Source organism: Poecilia reticulata, linkage group LG23 (genome assembly GCF_000633615.1).
Source record: "Poecilia reticulata strain Guanapo linkage group LG23, Guppy_female_1.0+MT, whole genome shotgun sequence".
In the NCBI taxonomy this organism is placed as follows: Eukaryota; Metazoa; Chordata; class Actinopteri; order Cyprinodontiformes; family Poeciliidae; genus Poecilia; species Poecilia reticulata.
In genome coordinates, this window is record NC_024353.1 from 8,230,662 (window position 1) to 8,244,820 (window position 14,159).

A 14,159-nucleotide genomic window follows, 5' to 3' on the forward strand; every position below is an offset into this window, starting at 1 on the left:
AAGTGTAGATTTCATTGTGCATTGAGTCATAGTGGCTGTCAAAGCACTTTGAACCGGAAACTGTGCTACAGGTACTAAGAATGTAATAAAAACTATTTAGTGTGTATTTATGTCCCCACCCATTACTAAAAACCTGACAAGTCCCCAAGAGTCACCTTCTTATCATGTTTGGAACTCTAGTTAGTCTTATTGCAAATTTAAAGTGATATGTTTGTTCACTGCCCCTCTAGCATGCTACTTGATTTTTTGCAGAGCTGTGCTACTTTCAGAAAGGGAGGTTCCCAGAAAGCATGGTCTTGTCTTTAGTCCCCAGTAGGGCATATAAACAAGGCTAGGTGTGTGTGTGTGTGTGTGTGTGTGTACGCATGCGTGTGGCAGAAATGCAAAACTGTGCTTCACCCGTTTAACCCACGTTTAGGCAATAGTGGTGTCATCATTTATAAATGTTTAACTATTAATATTTCAACTTTTATTTCCTTATTTTTTAAAAACATAACACATTATTGTAACACTATAATTGCTGATAGAGCTTTATATTATTATAAACCAGAGTTAGAGAGTTACTTGTCAATGTTTGATTATTGCTGCTAATGTCACATTCGTTCCACATGGGATTCATTTTTCTTTTCCAAATGCCTACAGTTGGCTTAGCTTGTCTACACAAGCTACAAAGGGCACCCCCTACCACACACACACACACACACACACACACACACACACACACACACTCACACAGCTTCAGTGTTTCTTCGTGTGAGACAGAGATCTGATGCCTCTATGTTCCAATTTACTCTCACTAACAAAGAGAGAAGACAAAACTCCTGGGTAAAAAAAAACAACAAAACACTCATTCTGATGAAAAACAACGGCTAATGGACTCACTGTCCAGAACCAACTCCCTGTAATTAAACTAACCTCAACACACACACACGCATACGCACGCACACACATACACATACAAAAACACAAGAGTAATTTGAAGAGATGAGTGCTTTTACCACTGTGTTCCCACACATGCTTTCAGCAACCACCAGTTTCAGAACCATCACTGCCTGCTTTTCTCTGTTATCATCTGAAGTTCATCTACTTTAGTAGTGTGAAAAGCCATTTGTACACTTAAATGTTTCTTCTGTTTTTACTTTTTTGCTGTGTCAGAGTAAATATCTTATAATATGTTAAATGTGAATATCAAAGTTTAATATTAATTAAACACAATTTTTGTGAAGAGGTAACTAGAAACACTGTTAGAACAAGCTAAAAGATAGTTGAAAGTAACACAAGGAAATTAGGGATGCAAATAATGACAATAAATTGTCGATTTATGGTTTATTAGATTAAGAGAGTCGACCCTCTTCATATAAGACAAAACTGAGATTTTTAAGAAAGTCCCAGGGCACCATTCCCTGCTTTGGTGCATCTCTTTGCTTATGTGTGCATTTCCTCCTGTCTGGTGTGCAGAATGTGCGAGCCATGCATGCTGGACCCTCGCTGCGGCTTCTGTTACCGTGAGAACGGCTCGACTCTCCTGGCCTCCTCCTGCGTGCCGGTCAATAAGGCCACCACCGAGCGAGCGGCGTGGGGCAGGTGAGTCACGGCGTGAGTCCCGGCATGCTCGCGGGACGTACTGGATCACAGGGCGAGGCGCATTCCCTCCAGATCCCGCATTCTGCTGACCAGAAAACCAAAAGGAATGTGTCTCCCTCTTTCAGATGTTCAAACTCCACCCTCATGAGAGATCAGACCTACTGGGCCTATAACTACTGTCCCACCTCATTTTCTTGGCTGGTTTTGTTGGGGCTGGTGCTCTACCTGGCTGCTTTTGCTCCAGGTAAGAAGATGAAACTGTTTATTCAGAAAGATTTGGGGGAGATTATTCATCTAGAATCCGTTATGCACTGTTTTTTTTTTTTTTTCGTTGTATATGTGTCCTTGTATCAATCTTAAATCTGAAAAGTTAACAAATTTACCTAAGGACTTTATTTACTTTTTACTATTTGGTGTTATCTGAAATCTGAATTCATTTCCTGTAGTCTATTAAGTAGTACTTTAAATGCAAAAGTTTCTGTTTCACTATAAAGCAGTTAATAGTCTATTAGAAAACAGTTCAGTAGGGTTAGAGAGGATAAAGAGACACAAGTACTTCATTTCTTTTAGGTTTTGATTAATTGAGATGCCAAACTTTTTTTCTATATAATACATTTAAACAAATCAGGTTAGACTCATATTTTTCAGCTTCCATCTTTATTTTTTCCAATTTCTTCATCTGTTTAAATTTACAGGCATCAAACTAAAATGTATTTTGTTTGATTGAGATTAAAATCTCTCTCTTTTTTTTTTAAGGTAGATATGGCCGAAACAAATTCTTTTAAGTTCCAGCAAATAAAATAATCACAAAGGTAACAACCTACAAACCCCACATCAAATTGGAAAATCCGAAAATATACATACAGTAATAATATTTCACTCATTTTCGGCGTTCTTCTACTTTTGTCTTCTTGTCGCACTGAAATGGTTTAGACCACTAACCTAATTTTAATCAAATTAAATAAAAAATAAAAATTTCTTACATAGAACCTGACCGACATCATGAAGTAGGCTATAAAGATGCCACTACAAAACCCTTTGTCAAAAGGGAGGCAAATCCAGTTTTTATCATTTGAAAACTATATTGTGCATTTACTCGGTTCAATTTGTTTGATATTAAAAATGTGTTTGATTTGAAAAACATTCAAGTGTGACAAAAGAGAAACAAAAAAGACGTTCATAAAGCTGCATAAACAAGCCTGGGGGAGTACTGTAAGATTACGATAATCCAAAAATGCAACAGAAAGTTGCGGAAACCATGCTTCATCACGTTTACTTATTTCAGTCCCTTGAACAGGTTTAATGTTTATTTTAGAACACTATTTTTTGCTACAAACTCTGCGTTTCAACCCAACATCAACTGAACAAGATCAAAGGCAGACTGGAGGAAAGTCAAAGTTTTGAAGTATTGATGGAGATGAACAAAAGATCATTTTGCATGAAGATTGAATGCAACATTCGATAAACTATCCCACAGACCACAGGACAGTTCTGTCAGTCATGTTCGAGGCGTTTATTGAGCATTAGAAAACTCAATCAGTCGCTGTTGCAGATGAACAACTTTCAAATCAAGGCTATTTTCTGGAGAATACTCTGTAAAATCAAGCTGTTAAACTGACATCAAAATCAACCATTAAATTAAAACACTTCAAAAACTACCGGGTATTAACAATACACCATTATGTCATCTGCATAGAACTTGATCGCAGCATTTGATAAATGATCCAAAAGATTAAGATTGCCGTTGCATTTTGTTGGTCTTTAGAAAACTCAAGTGGAATGTTCATGTGAGTAACTTGATAGTTGTGATAGATAGTCTTTGTACAAGATCACTTAAGATTTTCTGACTCCATAACACTAAGCGCACCTATCGAGGCTGACGGTTAATTTCTCTCTACCAGGTATGGGACCAATGCCATGGACCATTAACTCGGAGATCTATCCCTTATGGGCGAGGAGCACAGGGAACGCCTGCGCTGCTGGAGTCAACTGGACCTTCAACATCTTGGTGTCTCTCACCTTCCTCCATTTGGCTCAGTACCTCACCTACTATGGTCAGTATTTTTATGTCGTTGATGTCTGTCATTTCCCGTTTAACACGTAAGGCAAGATCTTCTAGACCTCTTGAGTCAAAACCATTTTAAAAGGAAAGAATTGATACCTTGCAAGGTTGTTTGTTGTTTCTCCTCAGACAGACAGAGGCTGCCCTTTAGTGAAGGTAGAAAACCAATCAATCAAAGGTGATGATTGAGACTTCCTGGGCAAATGATCGATTTAACCTGTTGTTAACCCATTCGCCGAGGTGGAAAAACAAAAAAAATAGCTCGATGTTGACCCAGAGGTGGTATTTGACATACAATTATCCATAGCTGTAAGAAATACGGCGATCTGCTTCGACATGGAGGAAATGGAGATCACAGCAGCTAGATTATCTCATTAAACCTTTGGCATTTTATGTATGAATTCCTATTACCAGATGCGTTTTGTAGTTCTCCGTGTTATATTAACCCTGCTGTAATGAAAGTCTGACAGGAACTTGTTACTTCACATCATATCCTCGCTGGCAGTCTGACAGCAATATTTCAGCATGGTAAAACTTTCTTCTTCTTTTTTTTTTTCTCAACAGATTGTACTTTAATCTTCTGTTGAAGTGTGTAGGCGATTAACATCCTGTAATAACTGCTTCTTGGATCTGCTGTCACAACTAGTGATTCTTTTACGAAGGTTCCTACACATCCTTTGCATGTCGGAATTTCCTACTTTTTCAGATTAAAAATGACAAAATTAGCAATTTTTAAAGGATTACAAAAAAAATGACCACAAATGATACAGTGCTTTACCCCATGAAAATATAATACACTAACCAACATTTTGTCAAATGCCATCTTCAGAAGTATCAAGCAAATATACATCAAATATACTGATCGATTTTCCAATGATTATTATTCAAAGGCAACTCTGAAACAGGTGGGTTTTAGCCTTGATTTAAAGGAACTCATTGTTTCTGCAGCTTTTTAGTTTTCTGGAAGTTTGTCCCAGATTAATAGAAGCACAAAAACGTCTACTGGAAAATGCTTAAAATACAGACAATGTAGGACTGCTTTCCAGATGGTGAATGAGAACAAGTACGTTTATAGAACAAACACTTTAAAGAAAAGTCTGAAATGTTGAAGCGTTGACTTTCTTACCACCGGCTTTTTGTTTACCCCAGGAGCTTTTTTCCTGTACTCCAGCATGGCCCTGCTGGGTTTCTTCTTCATCTATGGCTGCCTGCCAGAAACCAAAGCGCGGCGCCTGGAGGAGATCGAGGCGTTGTTTGAAAACCAGCTCTGCTCATGCGGTGCCTCTGACTCAGACGAGGGGCGGCAGGTCGAGTACATCCGCGTCAAAGGCTCCAATTACCATCTGTCGGACAACGATGCGTCGGACGTGGACTAGGAGCGTGTCGTTGACCCCGCTCCGGGTCTTTCAGCGATCTCCGTAACACACAAAAGCGATCTGGTCTGTAATATTCATTAACACTCATTTTGTGATCCGTGGAGCCAGACAGACCTTGATCAGGAAGCGAGACTGTTTCCCCACAAACCGAATGCAGAATATTCCGGTACAGCTTTGTTCCTGTTTAAAAAAGAAAAAAAAAAAAAAAAAAGGTGCGGTACACGTGTCGTTTGGATACCAGGTTTGTGCATCCACATCGCCTTAGCTGACCTGAGAGCTGTTGTCGTGACTTGTTGTATCTCCGTAGTGCCGTTACGCCTTTCAGTATGAGATACGTTTCAGGTTAGTGTTTCGGCTTGTAGCATCGCGCGGTAATGTTAGCTCCCCTAGATGAGATCCCCCCCCCCCTTCCTTCACCCTCCAGGTTTGTGGATGGTCTTGACCTTCTAATGAAAAACAATCAACAGACATGCACAATGTTACACCTGAGCAAACTTGTACTGTTAGTGCTTGACTAACAAAAGCCCCAGTTGGGAGCACTGGAAGGATTATACATTCAGTTGCTGAAGTTTTCATTCTGTGGCTTTCACGGTTGTTTGGATTTTAGGTTTTTAAGTTTCTCATCTATAAGAAAATGCAGCTTTTTAGCACAATGTCAAGTGTCTAACCCTACTGCCAGAAGATGTGCCAATAAATCCCCTCATAAACTGCTGCTCAGAGGAACTGCTTACAGGACACATTGTAAATGTATGACATTCTGATGAAGGAGTCAAGTAAAACTTTCATTAGTGCCTGTGTAATGTGCCTAATGCCCATTTTTGTTGCATTTCCCGCATGTCTAAATAGCTTCTTCAAGTTCTAATGTTTTGTTGTTTTTGTCTTCCTTCATAGCCTTATGTACAAACTAGAGGAGCCTTTGGTTTCAGTCTGGCTTTAATGTAATTTAGCGATGTTTTGTAACAACAAATGTGTAGTTGCTGCGTGACTTCACCAAGGTCCCTGTGTAGCAAAAACCGCTGAAGTAAAAAAGAACAAAGCTGTAACAATAACATAAATAAAGTAAATATGCTGCTACAGTGCCCAAATAAACATGGATCCAGGATAATTTATGTCTTTATCCATAAAAATGTATCTCAGTTTAAATAAACCATGAACTCCCAAGCTACATCAATTATTAAGATACATTTTGCATTTATTGTCAAAGTGACACCAGCATGCATTTAGAACTGGGAGACTTGTATAAAAGCAAGTGGTATTGTCAACCTATTTATGAGGAAAACCAATATTACAAAGCAGGAGAGTAGCGCCCTCATGTGGAGAAATCTGCAAATGTCCAAGTATGACGAAAACTGTGATTTAAGGACATTCATTCAGCTGTCGGCATAAAAACAGACGCTCTTTCCTGCAGCCAGTTTAGACTCATTGAACCTCACAGTTTGCGTCATGCTGAGTTTGATGTGAGCAGAAAGGTGCCACCTCTCATTTTATTGTAAAAAACTTGCACAGGCTAAATATTGCTGAAAGGTTATAAAGTGCCTTGCACAAGCGTTCATGACCCTTCAACTCTCCCACATTTTCTCACATCACAACCACAAGTTTTTGTTATGTTTTTTTATTGGGATTTTATGTATTTAAATGCATTTGTTTCCAACCAAATTTAGGTCTGGACTTTAAATAGGCCATTGCAAAACATTTCACTGCAGCTCTGGTTATATGTCGAGGTTTTTATTCATTTTTAAAAGTGAACTTTTGTAGCCCCAAAGACATTTTCTTTTTCAGTATTTCCTATGTGCATCCATCTATTTTCCTTTGAGAAAACAACAGAATGATGCTGCCACCACAATGTTTAGTAGGTAGGTTCAGTGTTAGCTTCAGCATCTTGTAAGAAGGACAAAAAGATCAACTATTCCTTTCTTCTTTCTTTCTTTTAGATTCGCCAGCCTGAGTAGTTTACCTCTGCAGCTCCTCCAGAGTTACATTAGGTCTCTTGGCTTCTTTACTGATAAATGCCCATCATGGCTACATTATTTCATTTAGGGGAATAAGAGTAAATGCGGTGAAATACCTTGGACACCAAAGTTTTTAGTTTATTGATTAAAAAGTCATACCTGCATTCATTTATTTCCCAACTATGCACTGCTTTGCATTAATCTTCCTTAACATCCCAATAAAATACATTTAAGTTTGTTGTAATCTGAGAAAATGAGGGAAAAAAACGATCAAGGGGTATGAATACTTTTCCAAGGCATAGAGATTATAGTTAATATAAATGTCAGCTTTAAAGATATTTGTATGCTTTTTAAAAATACCACCACTGATTATGCTGAGTGTGTGTGTGAGTTGTAGTAACAGGCCAAGAACATACAGAACTCCCGATTCATTCGTTGTGAAATGTGCTGCGTGTTTCTCATTGACGAAAACAAACCTGCGCCCGGTTTTCAAAGTTAATCCAGCTGCATACGTAAGGAAAATGCAATTCTTTTCATTTTTCATCTGGTGAAGCTGTCTTAAAACTACGCAAAAGTAATTTTGTACATATCGTACTACAGAAGACGTGTTGACAATATTCAAAGTGATCGTGTACCTCTCATCTGATGCACATCTCGTCAAAGATTCTGTGATGTTTCGCTCTCCACATCCAGTTAGTTGTGTTAACGCCCCTCTGCGGCAGACAGGCCATGTGACGTGTACTTATGGTAAAATGTTTCCATTTTTTTATTATTATTTTTATTTTATGTGAACTACTTATATGTTTCTATCTTAATTAAAACACAAGTTTAAAAAAAAAATCTCTGTATAGTATATTTGACAATTGTTCAAGATGTAAATGTTTTGCTAGAGTTTATATTATATAAAGATGAATATCTACATGAAATCTAATGTATATGAAGAAAGAAATAAACTCAAGAGTCTAAAGTAATGCTTAAAGGCTTTTTGTTTCATTACACAACAACATAACCAACAGACGATTGTAACTAAACAGTAGAAAACATTATACACAGAGGTATAATAAATATATTACTGTTCCTTATGTGTCCACCATCCTTTGTTCACTTCTGCCTAAGCAGAAGCAAAACGTCGGCTATTTCTCGAAGCATCTCCACGTCCTCCGACAGTGTGTGACCCCTGACCTCTTCTCTTCCTTCGTCTGATTCCTCCTTCACCAGGTTCTCCCTGTCTGGCCCTTTCTGCTCGCTCTCGTCTCCATTTTCCTCTCCTGTGTGAGAATCACAAGAGCAGCGTGGTTTTATGGTTAACTGGCACAACTTCCATATTAAACGTTCTCGGCTGAAACCAGGGGTGTCACTGGGTTTAAAGGATAAATGGGGGCTTAGTCCCCGGGAGATGCACAGGGTGTGAGCAAACGTAGCGGATAGTATCACATTTCTCAAACAGCAACAATTTATCCAAAATTATAATTATACTTTTTTTTTTTTCTTCTTCAAAATGTCCTGTATTATTTGTGGCTCTGAATGTGTTTTACTTATACTTAAAATGGCTCTTTTGATTGTAAAAGATGAACATCCCTGTTCTAGACTCGAGGGAAACACCAAATAACAGTTATGAGCTGAAATAATATCTCATCAGTCAAACCAAAGTAGTTTACGTCTGTACAGTGCCAAATTACATCAATGTGAAAAGATGTTCAATATTATTTCACTTTAAGAGATACTTTTTGAATACAGAGGCAGCCATTTGTTGATATTTTAAAGGGGCCATATTGTGTGTTTTCCAGGCATATTTTATACCAACTATAGTGCCATTTTATAGCAACTACATCCAGTTGTTATAAAATTTTTATATATATCAAATATGACTTAGAAGAAAATTGACTTTGTAATTTAACACCTTGAAATTGGGACTCCGTCTCTCTAAAAACTCCTGCTCTTTCTGAAACTCCACCTTCAAGAAGTCATCACAACATGGCTCCTCTATTAATCCTTTAGGAACTTTTTCCCAATGTTTCACTGAGAAGGAGCTTCTACAATGAGCTCAGTAGTTGCACAGTTCCACCAGGTGTTTGCTAATTGCTGCTGGCTAGTCTGAAGGAGCTGAGTGAAGGAGGTGTGAGGAGGAACCTCAGAAAATGCAGCTCTAAGGAGGACCTACGCCTTGAAGCCGACGCTAGTTCCACCCAGGGTGTTTTGGACAACTGAATGGTTGCCACGGGAGATTAAAGGATTTCTCAAACAAGCACTCCAGGTATGTTTTTGATGAGGTAATAACCTTAACAGTTCGTCAAAGGGTCTTATCACTAGATTCTGCCCTTTGAGGACATTCAAGGTCTTGATGTGGCCCAAAATGAAAATTAGTTTGACGCCCTTGTTGTAAGTCATACCTTTTGGCCTCCAAACACCAAGCATGGGGTTGATGGGTCCCTGTTGGATTCTCTCTGAAGGAACAATGTTGAAAATCCTGCCTCCTGAACCCGTCCTCGATTCCTTCCTGCTCCAAGGAGTTGCTCCTTCACTCGCTGAGCCTTGTGATGGTGCTCTGAGTGCCTGTGTCTCCATGTCAGTCTCCCTCTCATTCACTGGAAACTGTCGCGATGCGTCAACAGCCGGTCGACACAAAGCTTTTGCTTTGGTCTCGCCGTTTGCATCGAAGCTGCACTGAGTCGAAACATCACACGTGCCAGCTGTGCCGGAGCACACAGTCTGAGTCGCTGCGTCTCGACTCTCAGCTTTCTTACATCTACACACTTTGGAGTTATGAGTTGACGGTGGAGTCACGGAGCTCACTGACTGCTGGCATCCAGAGGCTTTATTATCTGTGCTGGCTTCATTCGGCATCGTGTTCTGGCTGTCTCCAACATTCACATTGGATCTCGTTAACGGGGTGAGAGGCCTCGTTTGGGAAAGGACTGTAATTCTCTGTGAGGCTGATTTCAGATTGTCAGAGCAGGCTTCATCCAAATAAAAACCAGACTCGTGGCCACATGACTCACAGCAAGATTCATCCTACAGAGGAAATAAAGGTCAGAGATAATATTAGGCTGTTTATGATGCATTACAAAATAAAAGCTTTTAACTATGACTTTGTTCATCCTTTCTTTCACTAAAAAGAAAGGATGTCAGATGTTCAGTAGAGTCCCTTAAACAGGTTTGACCAACTCAGATTTAAGACTTTTTAAGATCCTTTTAAGATGATTATGAATAGAATTTAAGATCTATTTCTTCACAGAAATGTACAAAATTCGTCCAGCCAATTGGCGATAGATTTGCAATCCAAGATCCAAGATTAAACAGTCTTGCCAAGACCAAATTTAAGACCTGCTATTAACATATTTAGTACCTACTTACTTTTATAAAATACATGTAATACATTCTAAGTCCTTAACTTTAGATACAGGAAATTAAGACTTTTTAAGGATGTGCGGAGACATTGTTTAAGTATTTTTGAATAAGGAGTGAATTTGAATCAGTACTGACAGAGTGTCTGCAGAGCAAACCATGACATTAAGTCACATCATTACTGTCATTTGAATAGCACTTGCCCAAAATAAGTTTGCAATGGCACTTTTGTGTGTTATATATGGTATGTCAAAGCTGAAATGGTCATGGCAATTTTTTTATACATTTTGTTTATCAAACCTTTCCACTATGGAATACAATTTAATTGGTTACTGCCAAAAACTAGCACTTTATATGAATTGTTTACATTTTTTATTTCCTCAAATAGTTAATCTACCCGGTATCTTAGATTTCATCAACTGGACGTGGCCTTATTAAAATAGATACAAATACCAACTGTGGTGTTGTGTTTAAAATGTGACAAACTATAAAGTGGGTTTGGATGGTTTTATTTGCTAGTAGCTTTAAGTTGAGTAGTGAAAACAAACTATAATAAACTACAGCTAGATGACGACAAGGACTTAAGTCCAACTTTGGATATATATTTAAAAATGGTCATCTGTCTTCCTACCCATCCTGCCTGACTCAATTTAAGCACATTTTGGTTTATTTTATTTGTTGCTTTGGGAACAAATTGATGTGCTTCTATACAGATAGCAATTCAGGAAAATGGCAAGGTTTTACAAATGCAAATGAACTTACATCATCGGAGTCTGAACTGAGGTAACCTGCTCTGCATGAGCAACTTGGCAAATATTCAAAGCTTTTCAAAAGCCCAGCATTCTCTCCAAGACATGCTGTGGGTTTTAAACAGACAGCTATTCAGTTTAGGGGGACTTTTTTTTTCTACTTCTCAGCATACACACACTGACTGAGCTGCTTACTTGGAGACGTTTAACAAACTTACTGGAATTTCTGTGAGTGCCGTTGGAGAGCTGAGAAAGAAACAGAATATTTGATACTGTAACCTTTACATATGCTCCCATCTGAGTAAAATAACAGGAATTGTTTTTTGAAGAAGACATGATTCAACTACATCAAAATATCACTTTTTTAAATCTTCTGCTCGTTAAACAATAGAATTGCAGCTACAGATTCCAACACTAGGTGGCAACAAATGATTAAACTTCGAGGTCTTACCTCCATTCCAACAGCCTGAGGACTGGGTACAGTTCTATCATCAAAAAGGAAGATCACACATTAAAAGTTATCAAAAACAGAGCTTGTATCATTTGAACTAACACTTACTGAGGGGATGAAAGCCTCGCTGACGATTCCTTCCTGAGATATACCCTTGAGCATCCATTCCCAAAGAGCGCACCTGAAATCAAACATAAAAAAATACTAAAGTAAAGCAGTTACGATGTTCACGTTGAGGTTTTTAGGAGTATTCACTTTCTGTTCCGTGCATATTATCATTAAACATTGTGAAGACGTTCTCTTCAAACAGATGGATAGGCTCTGATTGGCTTATTGGAAAGTCCAGCGTGGGCTGGTTGGTCTCCAGTTGGTCCAGACAAAAGGGACCGGAATGTCCTCCATGACCTCCTGCTTCGGTTTTACTGTAATCAAACATGAAGTCAAGGGATGCGGGGTTAAGAGAAGAGTATAACTCCATATCAAAAATGAACATCTCCGAATTGTATTTCTTTCCTGACTCTGGTTTAGGACTTCCAAATAGGACGTGGGATGACGTGGGGGTCTTAAGCTGGAAAGAGGGTGGGCTGGATCTGACAGACCAGGAGATGGGATTGGTCATACCTCTGGGCTGGGAGAAGGGCTGAAACTAAAAAAAAAAAAGAAGTTTTTTTTCTTCTTCTCTATTTTAAGAGTTACTGGTAATACAACAAACACATACAAAGCCTGTTGAAATGATCATTTTCAGTTTCCTTAACAAGAAAGAAATCTGTATATGTGTAATTTTCATAACTACCCCAGCTTGCTGCAGCGCTGATGTGTCCCAAGGTGGTGGAGAATAGTGGGGAAGAGGCTGCAACAGAGTCAGGCTTTGTTTCTGCTCATTCGTCTGCAGTGGGAATAATCCTGGAGGCACCAGCCTTAATTAGTTATTACACCAATCAAGTGCTTTCTTGTGTGAAAATGCACTGGGAATATTGTTTAATCGTGTTTTACGGCTGTTTCATTTTGTCAAACCTCGGCCTGAAGCGAACGATGTGGAAGGGGAAGTGTGCGGAAGGTAGTCAGATGCGCTGTTGTCCGAGAACCCTGACTCCGGTACTGGTGATAACTTACAGAATGAAGGTGAATTGATTGAGTCTCATCACTTACATTTGTTTAAAAAAACATTACAGAATTTATCAGATGTACAAAAAGGAATGACTAACCCGTCCATACGCGATCCTTTGTGAATTCTTTAGTTTTCTGATTTCTTGAACACTAGACACCATTGAAAAAGATGCAATAAGTAGAATGGTTTGTTCTGTATTTAGCTATTTGGTGTGGATTTCACCTGAGCTGAGTTGGGCTATCAGCAAGGCTGAGGTTTGATGGAGAGCACGGGCTCATTGGGAGCACCAAGGGCTTGTTTCTCCAAGGCTTGGATGCTTTAGACCTGCCAAAGACTGCAACTTTTGGAGGTTCTTAAAAAACAAACACACATTTATTTCATTTAGAAATGTTTCCAGTTCTAAAGAATATAGAAATACAGTTGCGTAAAATTTTAGACCTTTCGAATTCACAAAATACCTACAGTGGACTTGGTCATACTGGGCCCTGTAACAACAGTGACCTATAATTCATTTGACCGATGTTGTTTATCAGGGGTGTCAAACTCCAGTCCTCAAATGCCGCTGTCCTGCAGTTTTTAGATGTGCCACAGGTACAAAACACTGGAATGAAATGGCTTAATTACCTCCTTCTTGTGTAGAGGCCTGCTAATGACCTAATTATTCTATTCAGGTGTGGTGCAGCTGAGGCACATCTAAAGGTTGCAGGGCAGTGGCCCTCCAGGAGTTTGATCACCTGTGTTTTAGCTAAAGAGGCAAACACTAGCTTGGCTAGGGTGTCAAAACTTTTTCTTCAGTTATAGTACACATTTTCTATTGATAATTTAAGTAGCAAAACAGTTATATAATTGCTCTTGCAATTAAATTACTTTGCTTTCCATGGATATCTTAAAATAATTTAAGATATGTGCATTTCTTGATAAAGAACCAAATATTTAATGTGTTGCATTTTTTTAACATTGACTGTATTTTGACAGTGATAACCTGGCTCTTTACCTTGATTTGTTTTTTTGGAAGCTATCTGGTTGACAACAAACAAGGTCAAAAGGTCCTTGCTCCCGGAGCATTTGTCCCCAGCTGAGGAGACGGGTGGAGTCGCGCCCAGCGTCTTTAGTTTTTGCTGCAGTTTTCTCTTTGCAAAAAACTCCTTTGACAAACAAAATAAAAGACGACAAAACTTTACACGGGCCATGGGCTCGTCGACATTAGCCGCAACTACGTAAACCCACAGAAATTTAAAGTAGCAGACTCACCCTTTGCTTTTTTGTGTCATTCTTCATCACTAACCGGTTCCTAAAATGTTAGCAGAACAACCGTTGTTTCGTTAGCTCAACGTTATTCTACGAGGGGATTTTTTTTTTCCCTCTCGACTCTTACCTGGAGCCTCCAACCCAATTCATTTTTATTGGTTGTAAGTAAGTAGTTTTCAATATTATAACTAAGTATTAATATTTAGTATTAATCTGAAACTGAAACTTACTTTGCTAGTAAGCTTGCTAACGGCACCTAAATCTGAGAAAGTGGAGGCAGTATTGCA

At 38.8% G+C, this 14,159-nt stretch overlaps 2 protein-coding genes across 4 annotated transcripts in view; one reads left to right on the forward strand and one right to left on the reverse strand.

Annotated features, from left to right (window-relative positions):
• The window catches only part of LOC103459534 (proton myo-inositol cotransporter-like), a 77,211-nt gene extending 71,110 nt beyond the window's left edge, over window positions 1–6,101 (forward strand). The window contains exons 7-10 of the mRNA XM_008401175.2: window positions 1,459–1,584; window positions 1,710–1,828; window positions 3,486–3,638; window positions 4,796–6,101. Of these exons, the coding sequence (XP_008399397.1) occupies window positions 1,459–1,584; window positions 1,710–1,828; window positions 3,486–3,638; window positions 4,796–5,022 (625 nt within the window). The 3' untranslated portion in view covers window positions 5,023–6,101. The remainder of the gene's footprint in view (window positions 1–1,458; window positions 1,585–1,709; window positions 1,829–3,485; window positions 3,639–4,795) is intronic.
• Window positions 6,102–7,939: 1,838 nt separating this feature from the next.
• Window positions 7,940–14,139, reverse strand: redic1 (regulator of DNA class I crossover intermediates 1). Of its 3 annotated transcripts, XM_008401176.1 has the most exons (15): window positions 14,000–14,139; window positions 13,876–13,915; window positions 13,619–13,769; window positions 12,847–12,976; window positions 12,722–12,773; window positions 12,531–12,624; window positions 12,310–12,419; window positions 12,035–12,162; window positions 11,772–11,938; window positions 11,625–11,697; window positions 11,517–11,550; window positions 11,284–11,311; window positions 11,079–11,173; window positions 9,362–9,983; window positions 7,940–8,239 (listed from the first exon to the last, which is right to left on the reverse strand). In XM_008401176.1, exons 1-15 carry the CDS (start codon window positions 14,020–14,022, stop codon window positions 8,073–8,075), a joined length of 1,914 nt encoding a protein of 637 aa, XP_008399398.1. In that variant the 5' UTR covers window positions 14,023–14,139; the 3' UTR covers window positions 7,940–8,072. The 3 variants fall into 3 exon arrangements, with proteins under 3 accessions (XP_008399398.1, XP_008399399.1, XP_008399400.1); XM_008401177.2 differs by lacking the exons at window positions 11,079–11,173; window positions 11,284–11,311 and having other exon boundaries at window positions 14,000–14,127; XM_008401178.1 differs by lacking the exons at window positions 13,619–13,769; window positions 13,876–13,915; window positions 14,000–14,139 and adding an exon at window positions 13,087–13,192.
• Between the last annotated feature and the right edge of the window lie 20 nt (window positions 14,140–14,159).

Excerpts from the sequence above, each read along its gene's own strand:
- redic1 (XM_008401176.1), bottom strand. The coding sequence starts at position 14,022 with ATGAATTGGGTTGGAGGCTCCAG. Across the intron at positions 13,916-13,999 it reads AATTGGGTTGGAGGCTCCAG|GAACCGGTTAGTGATGAAGA; the intron begins GTAAGAGTCGAG and ends CTAACATTTTAG. Across the intron at positions 11,551-11,624 it reads GCGAGGCTTTCATCCCCTCA|AACTGTACCCAGTCCTCAGG; the intron begins GTAAGTGTTAGT and ends TTTTGATGATAG.